We start from the raw sequence: 25,977 nt of genomic DNA on the forward strand, positions 1-25,977 counted from the left end.
AATAAATAAATCTGTTGGCTTCTTCATTTAAATGTCTCAGATCTATTTGCAAGATTATAAAATTAGAGCCAGTTTGGTGTCGTGGTTAAGGCATCAGGCTAGAAACCAGGAGACTGTGAGTTCTGCCTTAGGCACAAAGCCAGCTGGGTGGCCAGTCACAGCCTCTCAGCCCTAGGAAGGAGGCAATGGCAGAACACTTTTGAAATCTTGCCAAGAAAACTGAAGGGACTTGTCCAGGCAGTTGCCAGGAGTCAACAGTGACTCGAAGGCACACACATGCAAAAATAACATAAAAACAAATAACACTACTGTAGATAAATTGTACCAGAATTATTATTGGCTATTTTCCCCCAAATCTCCTTGTGTTCATGTAGGTGGGAACATGTGATTTTGTAGTTTGCCAGACGTTTTTGTCTCATCTGCATCTGAAGTTTGCAGGGAAGGGTGATAAAACCTCAGCGGAGCCTTCAGCCAAGATGTCTTTTAAAAAGCAGTTGTGTGGAAACCAAACAGTTATGAGTGACGGGGTTGAAAATTACCTGCCTGAGTTCCTACCCTGTGGCTTCAGCATCAGGTACTTTTATTCCTTTGAGATAAGCAAAGTGAAAACTGAGCTGACGCAATGAAAGATCTAATGACCCAGGGAGGGGCAGTGTTGCTTACCTGCCTGGGATTGTAATTTCATATTACTCACAGAATCAGGAGACTATTGGCAATTGAGCGCTTCTCTGTGCCTTGGATATTATTTTTAAACCACCAAGCCATGAAGTGTGGGAGGAAATCCAGCCCTGCGCGTTTTCTGATTCTCGCCGGCCTCTTCAGTGCTGCACAGGCTATCCCAGTCAAGGCCAACATGAGTTTATTTTATTTCAATCCTTTCAACAACACCTCGACAAACAACAGGTGTGAGTGTGGCACATATGGAGTGCATTCTCCTGTGATGGAGGCTCGAGGACTGGTGGTCCTTTCCAATTCCACCAACCTCCAAGCGTGCATGTGGGACACTCGGTTTGCCCCCACTGTGTCACCCTGGATTGCCCTGATCGCAAGAGGCAACTGCACCTTTACGGAGAAGATAAAGCGTGCGGCTGCTCTGGGCGCGGAAGCTGTTGTCATCTATAACTACGCAAAGCATGGCAATAACACAATCCCCATGGCACATCCTGGTAAGTGTTTCGATTGGGCCTGGACCCTTGCAAGCTTTTTAATAGCACCTATATAGGGAAGTGTGTGACGATTCTTGTGTTTTGCTAATCGATGATAACATTTAAATCTAGACTTTAGGCAGAATTCCAGCAGAAGCTTCTGGGTGGAGCGGAGTGGGAGGAAGATGGTGTGTAACCTTATCCTCTTCTGCTTTTGGAATGATTTCTCCAAGCAAGCCTGAGAGTAGAATTACAGACTTACTGTGTTTATTAATCATTTGGGTATCAGTTTTATTTTGCCAGCTTGAACTCTAGTGCACGTTCATTTGGGAAAGTTTCTTATAGTTGGTGGGACTTCCTTCCAGGTAAATACACATCAGCACTGAGGTGAAAGTGTTTTCTACCTAGCTTTTTGTGTGATTTGGTTTTTGTTTTGTTATACAACTAAGTTAAATGCAAAGATACTGTTCACACAGTAATAATAAGGGTTGCACTGAATAATTGGTTCTGCACTGACAATGCAAACATTTTACACATATATATTTTAATTTTCTGAATTGTATTATGAGCATTTCAAGGATATACACTGCAATACATTTTCTTGCATAGAGGACCTGACTTTGTCTTCGTCATATCTTAAAAGTACAGTATTATATTATTAATGTGATAATAGAAATTATTTATATATTGTGGTATAAATTATTTTTACAAAACTATGAAGACCAATTAAATAAGTATGCCTTATAATAATATATTACATGAGAGCCCATTTTTACAAATGTAGAATTAATCCTGAGATTTGCTCAAATCCACTGAGTTCTGAGCTGTTCTCCCACATCCAAATTAAACGATTTGCCTTCACACTTTTTAAACAACCCCATCACAGTACGAATTGCATGGGAGACTGTAGGCTGTTAATACAGTATAATTTAGTTTACACAACAGCTGAATATATATAACTGGGTTTTGCCACAAGTACTCATGATCAACTCCACAAAACATAAATTTCATAAAACTTTCAGCTTCTCTTTTAAATTACAAGTAATAAAGTACAAGATAATTCTGCCCAAGAATTCTTGAGTGAGATGAAAACCTATGACACAAAGAGCTGAACTGTTTTTTTTTAAATACTGTTTTAATCAGAATTAGCAAGGTGTGAATGAGTTGTTGGAATGACCAAGTTGCATAGTACTATTGTATCAAACAGGCCAACAAGACTTTTATATATAATTCGGTTAAGCGCCACATAGAGAAAGTACTTACTGTCTACAATAAAATCAAACACAATTCAGTTCAGATAAATAGGCCCTCTAGTATAGCCCCACGAACTATGGAAGAGATCATCTGAACAGAAATAGGAATATATCCTTGATGATTAACGTTAAAATAGCTGGCAGGACTGAGTATTAAAATTACAGGGACTATAGTGCAGGTGATGAGCAGGGAAGAGAGAAAGAGCTTGGTCCAGGCCTGGAAAGTCGGAGACAGAACTCCTTGATAGCTTCCCTAGTTCAGGGCCAGTATCCTGAAACAATGGGGAACCACAAATAAAGGTGCCCATTTTGCGTGGCTACCTTTCAGAAGTCTGGTTGAAGGTGATGCCCGAGGGGAGAAGCATCCAAAGATGAGGAAAGATGCAGAAAGATAGGACATATAGATGTGTACGCACAGAAGAAACTAACAAGGAGTGGACAAGCAGTTTGCCATCTGGTTTCTCAGGCATTCCCTGTACAACAAAAAGAGGTAGCATGCTTGAATTTTCTTTATAAACACCAATAGTGCAAATCTGTGCACTTTCTTTATCCAATGTGCAGAGGATTGCATCCAGAACAGCAACCATCCTTGTTTTCTGGTGGTTTTACTCCCCTAAGCATATCATATGTTTCCCCCTCCTCCCTCCTCCCTCCCCCCTGTATTTCTTCAAATGTTAAGCAAAAGGAGAATCAGCATCCCTGATATATCTCTGGCTGATATGCAGCACGTTGATGAAAGTTTTTGACTTCCAGCTGCTTAACAGAAACATAAGTTAATAATTTCAGCTGCTGAAGCAAAGTAAAACTTGGAAACAGGATGGAACAAGGAATAGGCTTGGACATGAATAGACCAAGAGCCCAGTTCTAGCCCCGAGAAGAGATTTTCACACTGAGCATACGCTTGGAAGGATGGGATGGCCCTTTTTAAATGTCTGGCCCACAGACTTGTGGTACAAAGAATTAGCTCAATTAAGGGCCCACAGAATGCAAATAAATGTTTGGGAATAGGGTAACTACCTTGAAAAGTTGTCCAAAAATTAAAACCACCAATTCTCTCCGAGGCATTTCCATAGTTAGAGGCAAATACCCCTGGAATTTTGGTGTCCAAATTAATTTCCTTGACTATCTTTCTGGGGATATTATTGCTAAATATTGTGATCAAATGCAGAAGACCAATATGGCAGAAGGGAGTACTTTTGGGCCCTTTTTCTTTGGTAGCAGTAGCAGATATTCTGCTGGGCCTTTGTTTTAGTTTCAGCCTGGTGTAGTGACCTTAAGTTAATCATTGATACTTGAATTGCTTTTATTTCCCCTGTGGCCTTGCTGAGTGCAAAACCTTCAGTACAATTTTAGTGATTCTGGTGTCAGAGACGCTTTTATTTTGAATGAGCCTAAGTCCTGAAAGCATTTAATCCAGTGCTTGTGCTTTGGTCTCAGTTTTTTGTTTCTATGTGATATTTCCCCCACTTATATTGCAGGGGGAGAGTCAGGATAGTCTGTGATAGTCTAAAATCAGAGTCTGGTAGCTCTTTTTCACATTTTATTAAAAGCTTTTGGGAACTGCATCTCACTTCATCAGATGCATGGAGTGGCTAAACCGATGTGGGGTTTAAATTGGGATAAATCAGGTAGGAGAGAAGGGCAAGGGACAGGGTGGTTATGTAGATTACATATGAGCCAGATTACATTTATCAATTAGCAGTAGTAATGTGTGAAAAACCCATTGTGTTTGTTGAATCTGAGATGGCCTGAAATCTTTTACCTTCAGCAATCTCTTGCTCAATTGGGCTAGAATTTCTTTGTCCAAAACAATTCATATTTTGTCATCTCTAATGGAGTCTCTTAGAACATTAAATGCTGATATTACATTGTCCTTGTTTTGAGTCCTGATGCCAAACCTGTGTCCATTCATTGTTTTGCATACATTTGTTATATGTAGAATTCAGAAAGCAATTGCTGGCAAATTATGATATAAATCACATTTGAGGAAGAAGGCTAAAAGGCCTCTAGTCTTGTATATAAAGTTGTTGGGGCCTGTGATGGTGCTGTTGGTAAATGTGAGGACAAAGTAGACCCCTGGACTTGTTACAAGGCTGGTTCCCACGCTAGCATCATTGTTCTGTTGTTGCTTGTGAGAGCTGGTTTCAGGTTAGGTTCTGTCACCCAGTGCCTGAAAAAGTGTCCAGTGTGGGTTGTAACTTAATAATAATGCCTTTGAGTGGCTTGAGCTGTGAGATGTAGGTAACAGCCAGCAGTGTTCTGTTGCTCAGTTTTTTAATTGGTCCTCCCTAGGAATCAATTTGGCTCTATTGATTTGTCTATTGATCTTGTTGGGTGGGTAGTTCTGTCTCCTGAATGCCTGGATTAATTCCATCAGTTGAGCATCTCTGTCAAATGGGTCAGAGCAAATGCATAGTGTAAAACCTGGCTATGGAAGATTGATTTGGTGTTGTATTCTGGGTAGAATCTGGAAGCATGTGGGTATCCATGGTGATCTGTACGTTTCCTGTATAACATGGTGTTTATGTGTCTATTATGGTTTCATGTGACATTAAGGAAGTGGACATTTTCTGTATGTAGTATAGATAGTGGCACATGCATGACTTCACAGGATGCCAGTATCTTCACGGTTGATCTAAAAAAAATGCTTTCTCAATTCTTACCCCCTGAAATCCTTCCTTTACTTGAGATTCATTGATGATATTTTCATCAATGAGATCCATGGAAAAGGATCATCAAATTCAATCAAGACTTCAATAGCTTCCACCCCACCATCAACCTTAGCTTTTACCTATCCACAGAACAAGTCTATTTCCTCGATGTCATGATAAAACTACACAACGGATATGTAAACACCACATTATTCAGGAAACCTACAAAGAATAAATCGAGTTTAATTTTAAAGCTTGATATAGGTCTCAGAACAAGGACATAATTAATATCAGAGCATTTAAAGTAATATCAGAGCATTTAAACCTTCCCAGGACCCTCCCATTGCTGATTTCAAAGTAGCTGTTTTGGACAACAAAATAATCTGGTTTATAATCCCAATTTAAATCCTATATCAATTCAGCCATTCCATGCATCTGGTGAAGGGAGCTGCAGCTCACAAAAGCTTATGCCTTTTAATAACATTGGTTAGTTGGAAAAGGTGCTATCATACTCTTCCTGAATTTCCTCTGCTTATGTATCCAGGTTTATGCTGGACTCTGATTTGATATGTATCCAGGTTAGCATGGACAATCATCACATAGTGCATTTCTGAATATAAACTGCCTTACTACTTATGACCACAACGCTTTAGAAAATCAGACCTGGTTTCAGGCATAAAGAAAACTAGTTTTTGATCAAGAGGGACTCCATAACCAGTTCTTCTGAGAATCTGTCCCATGTCTTCAGAAATGATAGAGACATGAAAAGGAGAACAGAGGCCTGATAGATTCACTGGGCTTACAGTAGAAACAAACTTAATGGAACTAGAAATCAAAGGGCTGCTTGTTTGATCTATCCTGGAACAATAGTGCCCCCAGCTGGCCATCTTTTAATTATGTAGACCAACCCAAATGACAACATTTTATAGAAATCCCATGCACATAATCACACAAATTAGCTCCCTACAGAAATTGCATTTGATTGTTCATTTTTAATCTCATATGTTGTTCGGCAGATGACAGATAGAATCAAGGAAGCAATTTACTTCCCCAGTTTTTTCTCCTCTTTGCACTTTCACTTCTCTCTATGTTTTTCTGATTCTCTTTTTCAGTTCCTACTTATTCAGTTAACGTTCTTACCCATCTGCCTACCGTCTCTGACTTGGTATAATACCTGAGTAGGAATATTTCTTATCATTCAAGCTCCCAACTGTTTACATGTATGTCTTTTGCATGGTTTTGTCATATCTCCTCATGGCTTCTGCTTCTGTGCAGAGAGAATGTTTAACTATTATTTAAGCAGCAATTTATTCAATATTTTGGGGTTTCGAATATTTCTGTGCTGATTTTTTAGAGCGCGGCCATCCCAAAGCAACTTATATCCGCACAACTAAAAGAAAAAACGATGCTAGAATGTCTAGCATTCTAGACGTTGGAAGACACTAAATCTTCCTGAAGCAACTGTGTCTACACCTTGAAAGAATACCTTGCTGAGCCCTAAGCATTCTCAGGTTGTATAGTAAGGTGTCTGGTCACAAACACAAACCTGTCAGATCCCTTCCTGGGATCCACTCCCTCCCACACCCTGAGTTCTAGGCTGTTTCTCTTGCTGTGGGTCCACCTGAGACAGAACAAACAGAATGGGTTTTTAACACGTTACAGTTGTTAATTTCATAAGATACCCATCATCTGTCTCACATGTAACCTGCTTCTGCATAACCAACCTGTTTTTCCCTCTCCCTCCTCACCCAATTTAAATTCTACATCAGTCTAGCTACTCTATGCATCTGTTGAAGTGAGCTGCAGCTTTCAAAAGCTTACACCTTTTAATAAAATGGGTTAGTTGGAAAAGGTGCTACCAGATCCCACCTGATGTTTGCCATCATAGACTAACATGACTCCCCCCCTGCAGTGTTCACCTGAGGCAGGTAATGATGTTGCCACTACCCATTCTTAAGTGGGGAAATGCTTCCCCCTTTACCTGGAATTTGTTTTGGACAGAAAACAAGATTGACCTTCACAAAACTAAGCTTTTAACTGGTTTCAGTTCCTTGTCTCAGCTGGGGTTTTCAGGTGCAAGCAGTTACGAAAGTGTGATGCTAATACAAACCCAACACCAGAGTAACAATGAATAAAGAATTTTTATTTTGGTAAATACGAGGAAGTGGGTGCTGGAGAAATAAGATAACTAAGTTATGAGAGATATGGATCTAAATACAACTGCTAGCAATCTTTGTCTTTGCCTTTGCCTTTTGTTTTGAAGTTGCACGGCTCACTTTACTATGGGATTCTGAAAAATCTGGTTGCATGTTCCATTAATAATGTTGTAGATTTTCAGATAGAAATATGTGTTTTATATTTCCTGACTCATGTACTCTGGCCTTGTGCTTCTGGACAATCTGCATTGATCACCTGATATTGCACAGTAATAAATGCTAACCTCCCATGATCTGTGTTTCAAAGTGCAGCTTGACTCCATGTAAACAAAACATTTTCAGCTAAGTCAATCAGAATCATGCTGGGTTCCATCCGTCATTTAATATCTTTGAATGTATCAGAAAATATGCCATTTAAGAAACAGTAGCAGTTCCTAACTGACCTAATCGTGAACAGTTAAGCAGGGTGAGACCTGGTTAGTACTTGGTTGAGAAGCCACCAGGACATTCCAGAAGTGCAGACCAGATTGGGAAGTTAAAGATACATGTCAGAAGGTGGCAATGGTGCACCACTTCTGTATTGCCAAGAAAACTACGTGGATATGTTCATGTATGTATTCACTAGGAGCTGAGCTCAACTCTTTACCTTTTAGCCTTAATGATAACTAAAATAACAAATTAGCCCTTGGAGTTTAGGCCATAAGTATGAAGAATACTTTGATCTCATGAACCGCATTGCAGTTTGCCACTTCTGTTTAAAAAACTCTTATCAGGTGGTCCTCAACTTAGAGCTGTGGTTGTATTCTCAACCATGATGAAAGGTTACTCACATCTTAGTCGCCTCCCGGTGGGATTATTACAATGTGCTGTACATGGGGCTGCCCTTGAAGTCCATCTGGAAGCTGCAGTTGGTCCAGAATGCAGCAGTGCAGATAGTTATGGGTGCCGGTGTCACACCACTCCTTCACAAGCTGCACTGGCTTCCAGTAGGCTTCTGGGTGCAATGCAAGAGGCTGGTTATCAGCTGTAGAGCTCTACATGGCACAGGACGGGGTTATTTGTGGATATCACCTATTTCTGGTTATTTTGTTCTGTCCTGCATGCTCTTTCAGGTTGCGTATGATCCAGATCCCTTCTCTGGCTAGACCTAGGAAGTGCACCTTTTCCATGGCAGCCCTCACTCTCTGAAATGATCCCACCACCCCCAAGACTGAACTGGCCCTGACTGGGGGGATGGGGGAGAAGCTGCATAAAATGAATGAATGAATGAATGAATGAATGAATGAATGAATGAATGAGCGAGCGAGCGAGCGAGCGAACGAACGAACGAACAAACAAATAAGCAAGCTTTTTCTTTATAGAGCCTCTCAGAGTCTCAGCTCACCTACTTGTCAGAAACATTTTGGATCTTGACCTTCTCAAAAGCAGTGCTCTAAGGTAGTACATTCTCCCTGAGCATTGCCTCCCTAGCAGATTGTACAAACTAGGCACTATTTGCCAAATCTCACCTTTCTTTATTTCCCTTATAAAATGGAGGATTTGGGGATGCAGCTGCACAGTAGGCCTTTCTTTGGGTTCCCTTAATCACTTTTTAAAAAAATTATTTATTTACAGGACTTATATGGCCGCCTATCTCATTCAATGACTCTAGGTGGCTCATAATAATCCATAAAACATAGTTAGAAACATACCCTTCCCCCCCAGGTGCCAGTTCAAACATTTCTTTTAAACGCTTCTCCCATTGATTCTATTTCTGTCAACTATAACCTTGGTCTCAATCGTTTGGCCATCAATTGAATTTTTAAACATGAGAGAAGGAAGGATGGACCTACGTTGCATGCTCGGTGTGAAATCTCAAAATATTTCAATTTAGGGATTCTTTTTATAAAGTCCATCCTTGGATTTTTTTTTTAAACACAGAATTGCCTTTGTGCCATGTCTCAATTAGTTGTTTGTATAACGCAGTATTGACATGTCTAGACATGTTTTCCCTGTTTGCAGATTATCAGTAGCTTGATGCTTCTGAGTTGTCCAGTCTTCTGTGTCATACCCCCTGATCATATGAAAAACAGATCTCCAGTCTTGAGTAATCAGCTCACTTAAAGAGGGAAGAGAAATGCATTTTTCTGATTCATTCAACTCAGCAAAAGTTCAGGAAAGACCCTGATGAATTATATAACAGTATTTCTGTTTGAACTTGTCTGAGCACTTTCATACATGTTTCTTTTCTTCTGGTTTACAAAGAATCCGATGATGATAATTACATATTTATCTGCAGTGCTGAGGATTAAACTTGCACCCTAGGTAACGTTGATTCTTCGCTCCTTCCACAAGAGATTGACAATGCAAAGTTTGGGAAAGGAACAGAGGAAATGACAGGGATAAGAGAAAAGTTGGGATGGGGTTGGGAGCAACACTTCACCTTATGACTAGATTCCCATATTGCACTAAGCTGTGTTTTGTTTAATGTGGAGCATGCTGTAGTGATGCAGCTGACATAAGATCAAACCAAGCCAAACAGATTACATTTTTGCTTCGGCATGATATTTGAACCCCTAAGTATGAACTTCCAAGTCCTCAGCTCAGGCTTCATCATTAGATAGATATATTGAAGTAGTATGGCTTGAGATTACCCAGTGTATGCAGGGGAGGGAGGGGGGAGAGAAGGGGGAAGAGATTTAAATCTGGGACTTTCACTATGATATATCTAATCTATTGCTCCATACTGATTGCTCTCATTTCTCATTAGTTAGTGAGTAAATGACAAGTTATTTCTTACTTCCAAAGCTGAGATCTAGCCTGGAAACACCCACATGAACCCAAAACACCCCACTGAAACAGATGAAAGCTTTTGTAGTCTTTTATCCTATCTTCTCTTTAGCTTTCTCTGTAGCCTAAGGAATGCTGTCTTTTCTTCAGAGGGAAAAGACTGGAACCATTAACATTCACATAATAATTTTCCTCCAAGCTAATTCATTTACTTGAAAAGCACAATTTTATTACCTCTCTAATAGGTTCTGACATTGTTCCTCTCCACCCTGTGCCAAAGGAAAATTACACAAACCAAAATCTTTATTTAACTTCTTGAAAAGTCAAACAAATCTAGAGCAAACTCTTCCAGGCAAGCCTTTTTGAGATGTTAAACCCCCGTGAGTTGTTTTTAGGACACAAAGACTTTGTATCGGCTATGAAAAAAACTGCTGTTCTTAATGTATTTATTTCTTTGATGTGGTTTTTGTTCATTCTTGTAGGGAATTTATGCCATTTTTCAGATGTGCATTTTGTTTTTCAGCATTTCATGACTTCAAAAACCAAACCTCCAATTTTTCTATTACATTGTTATTACTATTACATCATCATGGAAGTATGATTATACCAATCTTACAGGTTAGCAAGTTGCATTGTAGAAATAAGGTAAAGTCATGTGATGCAGAAGATTTTCTTGTATCACATAAATTAATGAATGGAAACTTGAAATGGAAACTTCCCTCCACTTCCCAGAAAAGGAATGAATTTGTTATAAGAATGGATCACGAAAAAAATCTAACCTTCCACAGTCTGGCATCTTCCAGGACTCTACAACTCCTAGAATTCCCACTTCTGAGAAGTGCAATCTCAGCACATCTGGAGGAGGCCAAATTGAGAGAAGTTGGTCTAGACCAGTGTTTCTCAACCTTGGCCAGTTGAAGGTGTGTGGGCTTCAACTCCCAGAATTCCCCAGCCAGCATGGAGTTGAAGTCCACACACCTTCAAGTGGCCAAGGTTGAGAAGCACTGGTCTAGACAGCTATAGCATATTTATATAGCAGAAGAGTGAGGAAAGGCCTGGGTTTGTAGTCTGCTGAGAAGTCCACAGGATCTACACCCAATTTAGCAGTATGCAACCCAAATGGATCAGATGGAGACATACGATGGCATAAACCATTAGAGTTTGCATAAGCGTTGTAACATAGACCTTCTCCACATCTAGGACTTGAGTAGAATTTTTTTGTTTCCAAATGTGGTTCTTATTTGCTGGCCTGGTACTGGTCTTTTCAAATTACGAGAGCTCTTAAGGACAAAGGGGTGTCTCTGGGCTCCCAACAACCTATTTCACTTCAGGGGCCATGTCAAAAACAATCCAAAGAGTTGTATTCCAACCCAAAACTTGAATGCTACGTTGGCGCCCACACATTTTTATTTCAAGAGCAAAATGAATGAGAAATACATGAGAAAGGTAGCAATACAGTGTACTGTACTGAAGGAGGCAGTCATTTTGGTCTAATATGGCAGCAGGTGAGTTCTAGCAAGTTGTCTTCCATCTAGGTATTGTCCAGATTTTTTTTTAGGTTTTTTTTTTATCCCGCCATTATTATTTTTATAAATAACTCAAGGCAGCGAACATGTCTAATACCCCTTCCTCCTCCTCCTTTCCCCACAACAGCAACACCGTGAGGTGAGGTGAGTTGGGCTGATTGCTCATTTCAGCAAGGTGGAACTTGTTTTCATTCAGCTCTTTTCCTCCCCAACCACAATTTTGAATATTTGGTCACAGAATGTTGATATTCTGTACCAGTTATTCATAATTTGGAGTGCAGGGCAAAACCCCCATCTGCTTGCTTCATCAAACAGCCAGTGCCTGCCCGTGACCTATTTAACCAGCCTAGTATTTTGTTTAAAAGCAACGCTTCCGCTATGCATCTCAGCATAGCCCACGTCTTTACCAGAAACGCTTTCTCAGAAGACGAAGGGGAAAAAGGCAGATTTCTATGAATTATTCTTTAATTGGCAGCTTTAATAACAGTAGGGATACTGAAGGGCAATGTAAGGAGGAGGCCCATTCAGGACTGTGGGGCGGGGGGGGGGGTTGCTAAGCTGTGGAAGAGCTTAGAGCGGCCTAGGTCAGCTCTCTGCAAATACAATTCAATGCTAAATTGAATGTTATCGGTTGGAATTTCCCTGCCCCATTTTTCCAGCACCGTGAATGAAACTCCTCTTCGGTTTTTTCAAGCAGGGTAAAGGTTCCACTCTCGTTCTCTCGACACTTTTGAAGATAGTTAAAATCTCCCTTCCCCAATCTCTGCCTTCCAGATGCGTTAAAAATGGCATTGCGTTTCTCTCAATTCCCCGCTCCCACCTCCCGGGAGTGTTTTATTTCTTTTGTTTTTTGCTGTCCGGTTCCAGACATCTCTAGGCTTTGTACTCGGATAAAAGCAGGGTAATTTTGGGATTGGCGAGGGTGATGTTCGTGTTACCTGTCTTTTATTTATCTTTTGAAAATTACACATTTCGGTAGTTTCTTGCTGATCCGCAAACATGAGATAAAAGGAGGAGGAATGCAATATGCCACAGAGTGTTTAAAACGGCATTGGGTCAGGGTCGCTTACAAAGGCCTTTGCCAGTCTCCAGAGCGATGGCTACGGGGGTGCCAGGTGTGTCTGTCTGCAGAGAAGGTGCCGCGAACGGGCCCCAGCGCTGAAAACCGGGACGGCCGCTGCCCAGGCTCTGCTCGGGGGAGATGCGCGCGGAGGCGAGCACGCGGTGCCGGCAGCGCGCTCCTTCTGGATGCGCGCGGGGACGTTTGGCGTCATCCAGACCTCTCCCACGAACGTTCCATCTGCGAACAGTCTTTTAATATATATATTTTAAATGGAGCGCGTTTCTCCCGCGGGCTCCCGAGCGGAGCCCGACTCGATGGCCCCAGCGCGCCTCCTGGCACGCAAAGACTACGACTCCCAGAGTTCTCAGCCGGGCGAGGCGCCCAGGTGGAGCGCCCCCCGTCGCTGCCGCGGGGGCGTGGCCTGGCGCCCCGCCCCCGCCCGCCCCGCCCCCTCCGCGCGCGCGGCGGCGGCGGCGGCAGGCGCTGCCTGAGGCGAGCGGCGCCGGTGTCGGTCGGAGCGGGCGATGCGGCGCGCGAGGACGGCGGCGGCGGCGGCGGCGGCGGCGCTGCTGGGCCCGCTGCTGGCGCTGGCGCTGGGCCCGCGCGCGGCGGCGGCGCAGGCGGTGTGGACGGCGTGGCTGAACGTGTCGTGGCGGCTGCCCGGCGCCAACCGGACGACGTGGAGCGCGGGCGAGAGCGGCCTCTTCGGGCAGGACTCGCCGGTGCGCCCCGCGGCCGGGCTGGTGGTGCCGCCGGACGCGCGCGAGGGGCTCAACGCCTGCAGCCCGCTGACCAACTTCTCCGCCGCGCCGCGCGACGCGCCCTGGATCGCGCTGGTGCAGCGCGGCGGCGGCTGCATGTTCAGCGCCAAGATCAACGCGGCCGCCCGCTGGCGCGCCGCCGCCGTGGCCGTCTTCAACTTCGACGACGGGGGCGCCGCGCCCGAGGTGCAGACCATGACCCACCCGGGTGAGCGGGGCGCCGGGCCGGGGCCGGGGCCGGGGCGGGAAGGCGGGCCGGCGGGCGCCTCCCCCTCCGCCGCCGCCCATTCTTTGGAGGCGCCGTGATGGAGAGGGGCTTCCTTCCCCGCAAGATGAGAGGCAGGTCGGAAAGGAGGAGAAGGGCCGAAATGAAGAAGAAGGTTAAAGAGCGCACGGGCGCCCCCCGACCTCCTTTTCCGCGGGGGGTTACGGCCTGCCTGTCCTCCCTCCCTCTTCGATGTTACACGACCCCCCCAGCCCCTCATTAATCCGCCCCTTTCTTCATCTTCGGATCCATAAATCATCATCTCGTCCTTTGTTCCTCCAGCGAAAAGTCCGAACACGGTTTTTCGGGCAAGTTTTCGTTGCTCTTTCGCTGACCAAACAGGTCACTGTTGCCATTTCTGACGTTGTGCAAATGTCGACATTTTCACCATCCATTTCCCAACTGTGCGGACTTCTCCTTCCCTGCCCACCTTCACCTTCCCTAAACCACCACTTTTTCCTTCTTCGCCTCCCATAACCCCTACCTTGTTCCTCTTCCCCTTCTCCAGGATCTTTGTTTTTTGTGACAAAACAATCTTTCATCTTAAGCAAAACGAAACTTTAAAAAAATTAGAAGTACAAACTAAAAATACAAACGAAGAAGGAAAAGGATCAGTAGTGTCTGATTTACCCATGAATTGACTACTCTAATAGGAGCAGTGCAAGATAACTTTGTAAGATATTCCAGAATCTCTGCCATTACTGTATGGTTTCACATTTCCACCTCGGTCCTTGGGGTTGGCTCCTGACCCCATTGACCCCCTGAGAATTGCATGGCTTGCAAAAGGAAGGTCAGTGATAGGTGGGGGAGGAAGGGAGTGGGATCCTTCCTGTTGGTGCCTTTCTGTTCTGGATCACCTCATTCGATGACATCATAGTTCACATTCTAGGCTTTCTCTTCTAGAGCAGGGATGGGCAGAGGGTGTCTTCCTGATGTGGTTGGACCACAGGCAACATTCTTCATGATCAGGGGCATTTGGACCGATAGGAGCCCAGCAACATCTAGAAGACATCAGGTGCTATCAAGGCAGAAGCGACTACAGATACCCTAGAGGCCTGTCTGATGATTAACCATAGCAATTGATCCTGATTATAAGTTTCCAAAATACCAGCTCCTCTCTTCAAAATTCCAACGTACATATTCTGAGCAATACGGTGTCCTCTAAACTCTCTTGTTTATCCCATGACTGTGTCCTCACCATTTGGAAAAATGGCCTGACCATAATATTTAGACCAAAAGGTCCCAGATCATTAACCGAAGGACTGTAAAGAGCCTTCAACAGGTCACTTGGGGTTACTAAAGTGTCCCTTTCAGGCAATTTATTAAAGAAGCTTGTATGGGTTATAAGAACTGAAAATTGCTTCCCCTAACTCCTTTGAGCATTTGATTTGTTAACCTGACAGATAGTCTAGTAAAAAATAGGTGTCCCTTTATGTTCTGAACAGATAAATGGCCCTGGAAGCCAGTGAAACGACTACTTAGCTTTATGGGAAGTTTATTTTTCTGTTTTCCCAAATCCCAGTCTTTGAAACTCAGACTATTAAGACTAGAGAATCTAGCGAATTTTTAAAGTCTTTATGAATTGAAGTAATGATAGAAAGGGCTATTGTGCTGTTGAAATTAAGCAGGTCTAGCCTTCTTTGTGAATTCCCTGGATTGGAGAGTGGTCGGAAATCTGCAAGACCCCGAGTGCACTTTATGTGCCAAGAAAATTTTCTAAATGCACTTTATTGCTAAACAAGGGAGCCTTTTTATGAGGGTGACTGGGAGCGGCATAACTGGGAATTCTCTGGCCACTTGTTCAAACATAGTTTGTGGTTCTCTTTCTGAGGGCGTGATAAAATAGCACACTGGCGCTGTGGCATTGTCTCATTTTTTAATCATCTGTTTTAACTGCATGTGGGTACTGCTTCTTGGTAGTGTTGTGGATCTGAATAAAAGCAATGCATGAATAATTTCCAGGTTGAGAATTCTAGGAATATCAGGCGTAATTAGAGTAGTACTTGTCCTTGTGTAACAGTGCTTACCTTTGGGAGAAGTAAGTGCTTGGCCTTCCTTTCCTCTGTAGCACGTCTCTGATGGCTCTGAACAAGAGTACTCTCATTGCATAGATACCTTCATCCTTTGGGAATTAGCAAACACACAACATTTTGTTTGTTTTACAAGCTTCAATTAATGCCATGGTTTGAGGACTAATACAGTTAAGGAGAATATTAAATGCACAGAATTTATAAACATACATTGATGGATGCAGCCCAGGTACACAGTTGGAATACCTTCAGCTGTGTTTTTTGCAATTATCTTTAAAAGTAAAAACTTTCTTGGATGGAGCTTGACTCCTCATGATTACTTGAACACATCCATTTTATTTTCTTGATAACAGTTGGATATGAAAGAATCTTGTCGTTGCTGCCTTCTGGGACAGTTTTCAGTTTCCCAATCTAATATACGACTTTGAGATTACCTGGCAGTCTTATATCCAAGTACTAACAAGTCTGGACTACTTTACCTTTTTTGAAATCAGCCGAAGTTGGTTGGGTACTCTTTAGGGGTGGATTAGAAAGAAAGTTTTGATAATCAGTGTAGATCTACCTGAATATTCCCCACCCTGCCCCCATTTTTTTCCTAATATTTTTCTTGTTCCACAGTAGCAAAATTATGTATTGTATTATATTATTGCAATAATATAATGTTATCTATTATTAAAAATATGTTATACCATTATTCAGCACAAAGAGTCCCAGAACATTTTGCATAAGAGCAGTCCATTAGAAACACATGTTATGGGAAGCTAATAATTAACATTTCCCTCCATTGTACCACAGTAAGTTCAACAACAAAGAAGTAGCTGTTGAGAAAATCAGCTTGGTTTTGGCAATATGCAAGAATACCCTACAGTACATGAAAGTTCGTTTTTATGCTTTAGTATCCTCTGCATTGCTTTTAGCCTTGACAATATTGCTGTGACAGGAAAATGTAATTGATAGTAAGTAATTAGGTCTAAAAGTCATCTTAACTCTGCACAGGTGCATGCATGTCTGAAGGAATGAACACAGTTAGGGGTATTTAGGAATAAACATGTATAAAATTGGTCAATAATTGTTTAACTAATTTTCAGACTTTAATTGGAAGCACCACAAAGACCAATAATGGCGGACAAGCCTCTTTGAAAAACAGGCTTGCCTACTGCGGTGTGTTGGGTGTACTCTGCATGCATCCCAGATTAATGCAGAGCAATGAGAGCAAACAGGCCTGGTTAGTGCCCTGTGGGAGTTGGTGATGTAGCCTGGCATTGCTGGTCATAGATAGTTCCCAGAACCCTCAACAGCCTACATCATTCCACAGGATTCAGTTAGAAGCAAGTTGACTTGGAATGACAGAAAGACTGAAAAATGCTCCATTTTTCTTCATCCAAAGAAATGCGGCTTCTGCATATATCTTTAAGGGCTTAGTCAGTGCTATGCCAATGCCTGCTTCTGACTAATTTGCTCTTGTCTGCAAGCTACAGTTCTAGCAACATTTTGCCTAGTATCCTCCATTTCTTGCTCTTTGTACTGAGATTCATAGCAAGCACACCCTAGATGTTTTTGTCTGTGCCTGTGCTGTGTTTTGTCATTTTTTTTTATTATTATTACATAAAACTTTCAATGGCACATAATAAAAAATCATGAGTCTTAAAATAGCTTTAACAGTCCTTGAGTAATCTATTGAGGAGAGTATGGGAGATCCTGCATATGGGAGTATGCAGATCCTGAGAACTGCAGGGATGAAGTGGTTAAATGGACACTGCTGTAACTGCATTTCATAAACTGAAGGGATCATTAGAAAAGGAACTGAAAATAAAACACTCTTATACATATCATTGACATGTTTGCATTTGGAATATTGTGCGCATTTCTGGTTCCTGCATTTGAAAAAGAAGTTAATGTATCTGAAACGTGCAGAAGATTGGGAGTCTAGAACATTTCCCTTATGAGCACCAGCTAGAACTTTGGAGACTGTTCACCTTGGGAGAGGGGTGACTAAGACATATAAAATTGCATTGACATATGAAAAGATTTCCTGAAACAAAACTGAACCCAAACTATTTAAGATGAACTAGAGTGGTACCGTCGTAATGACTCTTCTTGTCAGTTGAAACGTACTGAAACTCAGACTTTATTAGCAAAGGAAAAGATAACCTTTTAACAGATCTTCTCAGCTGATAAACTGATGTGCTGTCAGGGAAACCTATAAAAGATGAAGCTTGACGTATAATTATTGCATTGAAAATAGAAGTTCTGACCATTTAAATTTTAGCAAGCTTAGGTATAATTTTTCAGTTATGTTTTTTTTTTTATTTTCAGTGTCTTGCTGACTACAGTACCTTTAAATAGAACTTTAAAAAAGAATGAGCACATCTTATCTGTAATATCTAAAAGACAGTTAAAAGCTTCTGATGAAATAAATAATGCCTAGCCCCTTCTCCATATGTTTGGAGGAACAGGGGGAAGGAGGACTTGATGCTGACAGAAGAGCCAAAATCTGTTGACTCCAGACTGAGTTTAGGTATATTTTAGTAGGAAGAGTGGCGCGAGATATTGGTCCAGACAGCCACAGAGACATTGAATGCTAGGTCTGTGTTCTACTGGTGAATTGTGAATTTCGTAGGTGAACTTTGCTGCGTGTTTCCTATTGAACATATTACGTGCTAAGAAAATTGGTCTTGGTTAAAATCACCGGTACAAGTTAGTCATAACTTTATCATTTCCATTGATTTCAGGGGGAGCTAAGATGAACTAACTGAATTTGGATTGCGTACACAGCCTAAATAGTTGAGGTGTCTTTGCATTGATATTCCTTTCTAGCATCAAACAAAATGGTTATAGAGCATTTAAAAATTTGTATTTTGGAAAGTAACCGCCAGACTGGATTGTGACTGTGTTGTCCAGAGCAGGAAATGTAAGAAGAAAAAAATGCTTAAAGAGCAGCTCTGGAGTACTGAATCAGCAGAGTTACTTATACACACGTGTAGACTCAACTATTTTTCTGAATGTTATTTAATTGTTGCTATCCTTGGGGATGAAAGAGAAGGTAGATACAATCCCTGCCTTTATATATTGAGAATGGTGCAGAACCTTGTAATAAATTGTTATTGTCTCAAAGTGCAGGTAAAACACCTTGAATACTGCCTCCTGTCCCCAATTTATCCTTGAGATAAAGAAAAAAATAAGGATAAATGTAGTATAAAGGTTCAAATCATAAATGTTATCCATTGTGAACTTCTGGGCCATTTTTACTCACACCTGGTTGGCAGTCATGATTTCATTGCATGTTAATCAAATGCCTAATATAGTAATTAGGAAAATTACAGTGGTCCCATAAACACTGGGTGGAGATCATCCTTGCTGGATTTTGCCTACAGAAGGAGAGTGGTTGAGCTGTAGTTGCAAGGACAAAGAGCAGCTGATCAGAAAAAACTAGTATATGCATAGCCTCAGGATGTTCTCATGAAGGTTGAAACTTGTTTCTCTGCTAAAGGAAGATATTCTGCTTTGTCAACAGAAACCTGACAGTCAAGTTCAAAGAAAGTGACAACTTCATTATAAAACTTTCAACAGTCTTGTATCTATTTCAGTGATATTGTCAAAGCAGAAAGCAGACTTTAAAATTGTGTGAGATGATTCCAGCTGTTGTAGCCAAATACAGTGGGGCAAAAAAGTATTTAGTCAGCCACCAATTGTGCAAGTTCTCCCACTTAAAAAGATGAGAGAGGCCTGTAATTTTCATCATAGGTATACCTCAACTATGAGAGACAAAATGGGGGAAAAAATCCATAAAATCACATTGTCTGATTTTTAAAGAATTTATTTGCAAATCGTGGAAAATAAGTATTTGGTCAATATCAAAAGTTCATCTCAATACTTTGTTATATATCCTTTGTTGGCAATGACAGAGGTCAAACGTTTTCTGTAAGTCTTCACAAGGTTTTCACACACTGTTGCTGGTATTTTGGCCCATTCCTCCATGCAGATCTCTTCTAGAGCAGTGATGTTTTGGGGCTGTCGCTGGGCAACATGGACTTTCAACTCCCTCCAAAGGTTTTCCATGGGGTTGAGATCTGGAGACTGGCTAGGCCACTCCAGGACCTTGAAATGCTTCTTACAAACCCACTCCTTCATTGCCCGGGTGGTGTGTTTGGGATCATTGTCATGCTGAAAGACCCAGCCACGTTTCATCTTCAATGCCCTTGCTGATGGAAGGAGGTGTTCACTCAAAATCTCACAATACATGGCCCCATTCATTCTTTCCTTTACACGGATCAGTCGTCCTGGTCCCTTTGCAGAAAAACAGCCCCAAAGCATGATGTTTCCACCCCCATGCTTCACAATAGGTATGGTGTTCTTTGGATGCAACTCAGCATTCTCTCTCCTCCAAACACGATGAGTTGAGTTTAGACCAAAACGTTCTATTTTGGTTTCATCTCACCATATGACATTCTCCCAATCCTCTTCTGGATCATCCAAATGCTCTCTAGCAAACTTCAGACGGGCCCGGACATGTACTGGCTTAAGCAGGGGGACACATCTGGCACTGCAGGATTTGAGTCCCTGGCAGCGTAGTGTGTTACTGATGGTAGCCTTTACTTTGGTCCCAGCTCTCTGCAGGTCATTCACTAGGTCCCCCTGTGTGGTTCTGGGATTTTTGCTCACCATTCTTGTGATCATTTTGACCCCACAGGGTGAGATCTTGCATGGAGCCCCAGATTGAGGGAGATTATCAGTGGTCTTATATGTCTTCCATTTTCTAATTATTGCTCCCACAGTTGATTTCTTCACACCAAGCTGCTTGCCTATTGCAGATTCAGTCTTCCCAGCCTGGTGCAGGTCTACAATTTTGTTTCTGGTGTCCTTCGACAGCTCTTTGGTCTTGGCCATAGTGGAGTTTGGAGTGTGACTGTTTGAGGTTGTGGACAGGTGTCTTTTATACTGATAACAAGGTCAAACAGGTGCCATTACTACAGGTAATGAATGGAGGACAGAGGAGCCTCTTAAAGAAGTAGTTACAGGTCTGTGAGAGCCAGACATCTTGCTTGTTTGTAGGTGACCAACTACTTATTTTCCACCATGATTTGCAAATAAATTCTTTAAAAATCAGACAATGTGATTTTATGGATTTTTTTTCTCATTTTGTCTCTCATAGTTGAGGTATACCTATGATGAAAATTACAGGCCTCTCTCATCTTTTTAAGTGGGAGAACTTGCACAATTGGTGGCTGACTAAATACTTTTTTGCCCCACTGTATGAACAAAACTAATATTCTAATAAATTGTGAATAACTCAGTACTGTTTTAGAAACACTAACCCCTTTAGTTTAAAACTTTTTTACCCATGTCTTAAACTTCCTTTTCCCAAGGGCAGAAAATAAAAATGGTATTTAAAGTGCATTGAATGAAATTTAGTTAAATTGAATGGCATATAGCAGTATTTATTATGGTGGATTGATTTGAAATATTTAACAGCTGATGTAGCAATTTCTTTGGAATAGAAAATAACTTGCAGTGTTAGAAAATCAACATTTAACTAAAAGAAATACATAGATTATTTACAACACAAATTATGGGGTCTACATAATTCGATGTTTCTACTGACCCTTTATTTCTACTCTCCTTAGTTTGGGAGTAGACTTACTTGCAGTATAAGGGGACCTGGTTCTTAGAAAATAGATCTGGGACTCTCCAGCAAGGAAGAAATATTGCCGGTTTGAAGCCAGATACTATATTCTTTCAAATAATGTAGTCTTCATTTTAGGATAACAACCCTGTAGCTTTTGGTGAATAATGAAATAAGGTGCCTGGAAGTAGTGTAATTACAGTATTCTATCTTGTCCAGTTTGGGGCTTAAAATCTTTATGACAGTTGAAAAAAAATATCGTTAAATCTTTATGACACTTGAAAAAAATATATAATTAAATCTTTATGACACTTGAAAAAAATAAAGTTAAATCTTTATGACACTTGAAAAAAAAATGAAATGCGTTGTGATTATCACACCTTTTTTAAGGGGTAGAATGCCCAGAGTATAACAGATGCAAAATAAATATTTATCTTGTGAACGTATAAGTTCAGGGTCTTATCTACTTGGTACTGTGAGAAGATGGTACAGCAGGTTTCAAAGTTCAGAGCTATGGCAATTGTCCTCATTGCACAATCTATACTGACCTTCAGAAGCAGGTATTTCGTTAGGATAAATTAAAGCAGTAGAGCAGAATCAAGTTCAGATGCAGACTTTGGTTTATTTTAAAGGCAGCTTGGATAAATATGAGCTATAATTGAGTGGTTTTCCTATTAAGCTGTCTTCTATACTTGAGAGGACTCAAAATATATTTTACTGTAGGGTAGCTGGTTCATTTGCAGGTAGGAGGCCATGTAAGTGTAATAAATAGTTGTTCACAGTGATCTTGGGACTTTGTCCTAGAAATTGTGTCAAATATGTCTAATGCATTATAAGAATGCCACAATCCTAACTGTGTGCCAAAAACTGTTTTATTGGCTAAATTTAAGTGGATAAAAATACTTTGGATTACAGGTTGAGGCTTATTAAACACTTTTCGATGCGTATGTAAGTAATATATTTTAACAGAGAATTGTTGTTTTGGGGAGAAGGTTAGATAAGGATCCTTCCCCCTTTTTGTATGGAAGAAAGGAATAGCCCCACTTAACATCTGAATTAAAATGCTTACCACCTTAGAATAAAGCTTCAGGTGGTGGTTTCCCCACTTCAGATATGTAGTGGTGACTAAGCAAATGCTGATGTTTGATTTCCCTTTTATTTCCTGAAAGGGCTTACTAGTGAGTCTGGATGGCGAGTTTTTTGAGGTTGTGAGAAGATTGTATGGTTTGTTAAGTGATACAGTAGATGTTAGTGATAACATTTAGGCTTACTGATCCATCCATTGTATGACCGCACATGTCTAGGGGAAAAAAGGTTAAGTACTCTTTTCACCTGATTGCTCAGAAGTAGCCTAGAAGAGGCCTCAAGTCTGCTAGTACATCAAGTGTTGCTGAAAAAGAAATAGGAAAATTAGGCGTGTCAGCAATGGAGAAGTAGGCAGCAGTACCCGTAAAATATATATGAAATAACTTTTTGAACTTGTAAGTCTCACATTTGGGTTAAAGGAAGTCCACTGAGTAATCCAGACAGTACCCTAACAATGCCGGTTTCACCATCATGAGTTGTACCACACTGACATTTCCAGCTTCCTCTTAGTCAACAGCGATAATAGATAGCTTTTTACATCACTGACCTAAATTATAAATATGTCAATGCGGTGCTATGAAACTCTAGTTTTATATAAAACATACTCAGTGTATATATAAAATGTAAATAAAACATTTCTTGGCAATGAGAGAATAATCTCTAAAGATTAAACAAGCACACACATAGCACACATCCTATAATGATAGTGAAAGAAAACAGGGGCCTGGCTGTGGAGACTCTTGTGATCCACATATGCTCCTTTACTTTTGTGATGGAAGAAAGAAGGGTATAAATATTACTAATTTAAAAAAAAAATTTAGTGAAACACCTTTGTGTGAGCTCATGTTGAGACATGACTGGCTAAACATCTTATAGTCTTGAGAGTCATGCTCCAAGTGCTTTTTTTTTTACTTGCACACTTATCGTGTACTTGCTGAACTTCAAATCTATTACATTACAGTTGCACTCCTGATAAGGTAGGAAGAGAGCAAAGGTGCAAAAGGGGTAATTCTGAATTGTGTGGTTGTGATATCTCAGATCTACCCACTGAGGGATATAATAATAGTCTCTGAGCTTGACTCAAAGCATTTTAATGAAGATTGTTAAAGGAAGGTTTCATTGTACAGATGTTATTTGACAATGACAGCTGAATTGGCTGTTTACTAGCAGACTTGAGGTCTCTTCTAGGCTACTTCTGAGCAATCAGGTGAAAAGAGTACTTAACTTGTCTCTTTCCCTGAAGGTTTTCCAGCTTCCTGCTGTAAATTTGGGAGCAAGTTGTCACTACTTGAAGAAGTTTTCCTTCCAAATATTGGACTGTTGGCAAATAAACACTTGGATGTGCATTGAAACCTAACATAGGAAAACGTGTGTTAATTCTGACATATTTTTGGTTTGAATTGGTCAGTTGGTTAAAACTATTTTCCTTGTTTTGATTATGCCTATATTACTAGGATCTACTAAATTTTTGTCGTTGAAAAAAATCGAAATAAAAAGCAACTATTAGACTGAACCTTTGTTCTTTTCCTCCGTATGAGGGCTGTATTGTCAGTATCCTGTCATTTGAATTAGTCATGAAGAAACTTAGTACGTATAACGGGAATAATGAACGCCATTCTTTCTTTGAACCAGCCAACCATTGAGATACGGTGGCTATACAATGCTTCAGTTTCAGTTTGGGACAGCCGCATCATTTTCCAGGATCACATGCTGTTGTGAGGGTGCTTCTGCTGCAGTTGTGTGATTTTGGAAAACAATGCAGCTCCTTTAATGAGTCGTAGACAGGTGCTGTGTGTCCCAAAGCACCTTTTCTGAAGTCAGTCTGAAGCATTTTGCAGTCACACTGCAAATTCAGTTTGCGAATTCAGAGAAATCACACTGAATTGCATTGTCTCGCAGAAAAAGTATGCTTTTGGGGGTATCTATGTAATATCTAGATACTTGGGATATCATAGATCAAGAAGCTTTTAGTATCAAGAGAACTCCTGCACTGGGAAGTATTGGTGCATTAGATATATCTGAATTACATTTAATTGAGTGATATATTCCCCCCCCAAAAAAATCTGCATCAGAAGGCTTTTAGATGTCCTAACTGAATTTGATTGTGTTGAACATTTTAAGTTACCACTGTGTACTAAAATGATTTCAGTGCCATTTAAATGCTAACTTTCTAAGTTTTATTTAGAACTAGCTTTATTGTAATGCTTGTAAACATTTTAAGTCACAACAACTGAATAATAACTATTTTATTACATTTTAAGGGAAGAAACAAAGACAGAAAGTTGATCTGCATACATTTTAGCCTGGAGAAGTATGCATTTAAATTGTAAATATTTTCCTTACAAAAATGAAGAAGCCAAACCCATTGGTTTCTTTTTTAGCTAACTTAAGCTAGCAAAACATGCCTGACATGTATTTCAGGGGGGAAAAAAAAGGTGGTGGTCCAAGAAAGAAAAGGTAATACATTCAAACAAGCGAATTGCTTGAAAACATTGTGAACATTTTAACTGCCTGCATTACTAAGAGCAACTAAAGTACGTGTTAACAGATTGGAATATTAATCAGCATTAAGATTCTCGGCTCCTGTGTTTTACAGCCTTCTCAAAGTCAAAAGCAAGGGCTTCATTATTAGAGAAGGTACAGATCCATGATGGCAAATGAGACCTAGAAGTTTGTATTAATTGTATTCATGTTGTGAACATGTTTTTAGAATAGTAAGAGTCATTTCCCATTTAAATAGATTAGAGCTTCATACTTGTATTTTTAATGAGTAGTTAAGGGATGACAAATGATACTTGTAAAACTTCTAGCTGAACTACCATCTGTAGAGTCACTTGTTTTTCACCTGATCTGGAATACAAAGGGAGAACCCAGAATCAGCTGAATAGTTCCTGCACATTTGTGAGGAAACACTTTCAGATAGTGCAAATTAATTTGCCTATGCCTCATTTTGATAAGAGGACCAGAAACTATTCTAAGCACCAGTGGTGATACTCTGTTCCACAGCACACACTGGCACACTTGTGATTAAATGTTCCAGAAAGATATAATGTTAATCTAAGTGTAGTTAAATTGCACGGTTAGTAGTAGGTATACAATTGTATTATAGAAAAACCTTACAGATCAAATAGTTCGTTCCTTTCTACTATTTGAATTATTCTACGAATGTATAAGTGAGGTCAAATTCCCTAGAGTGTCAAGTTGAAACTAGCAACTACTTTGCTGGTATGTGATCCTCTGTTAAGCAGAAAGATTGCCTTGGAAAATCTGAGTCTCATGGAATATGGAAGTACAGTTATTAATTTAAAGTGTTGAGGAATATTTTTTATACTATAGGTCAGTTATCAAAACCATGGACACTAGGAGTTGTAAGTGCCACTTAGAAATTCTCATTGCGGTAAACATGTAAAACTTCTTGTACACTCCACCTTCACCTCAACAAACTGCTAACAAAGCAGAGATAGTGCAAGTTGCATCTTGTGTGGAAATGTGGCACTGGCCAGATGGGCTGACAGGGAGGAGTTGCACCACACAACCCACACCCTGTTATTTCTCTTCAAATCTCCTTGTTGGCCAGCAGGTGCAAAGGACACATTTACTTTTCCTCTGTTGAACAGGAAGTGAGAAATCCAAACTTTGGTTGATAGCG

General features: G+C 40.8%; 1 protein-coding gene across 5 annotated transcripts in view; it reads left to right on the forward strand.

The window, feature by feature from the left end:
- Positions 1-598: 598 nt before the first annotated feature.
- RNF128 (ring finger protein 128) overlaps positions 599-25,977 on the forward strand; it is a 36,526-nt gene continuing 11,147 nt past the window's right edge. For 2 of the 5 annotated variants that reach the window (XM_025166754.2, XM_007428400.4), the window contains exon 1: positions 599-1,166. In XM_025166754.2, coding sequence (XP_025022522.1) covers positions 764-1,166 — 403 coding nt within the window. In that variant the 5' untranslated portion in view covers positions 599-763. Of the gene's footprint in view, positions 1,167-13,013; positions 13,533-25,977 lie in introns of those variants that run through there. The other 3 variants (XM_088151718.1, XM_088151716.1, XM_088151717.1) reach the window with 3 other exon arrangements.

Source organism: Python bivittatus, unplaced genomic scaffold (genome assembly GCF_059951505.1).
Source record: "Python bivittatus isolate LINGU-HERP-01145 unplaced genomic scaffold, Pbiv_v1 ctg000670_np1212, whole genome shotgun sequence".
Taxonomy (NCBI): Eukaryota; Metazoa; Chordata; class Lepidosauria; order Squamata; family Pythonidae; genus Python; species Python bivittatus.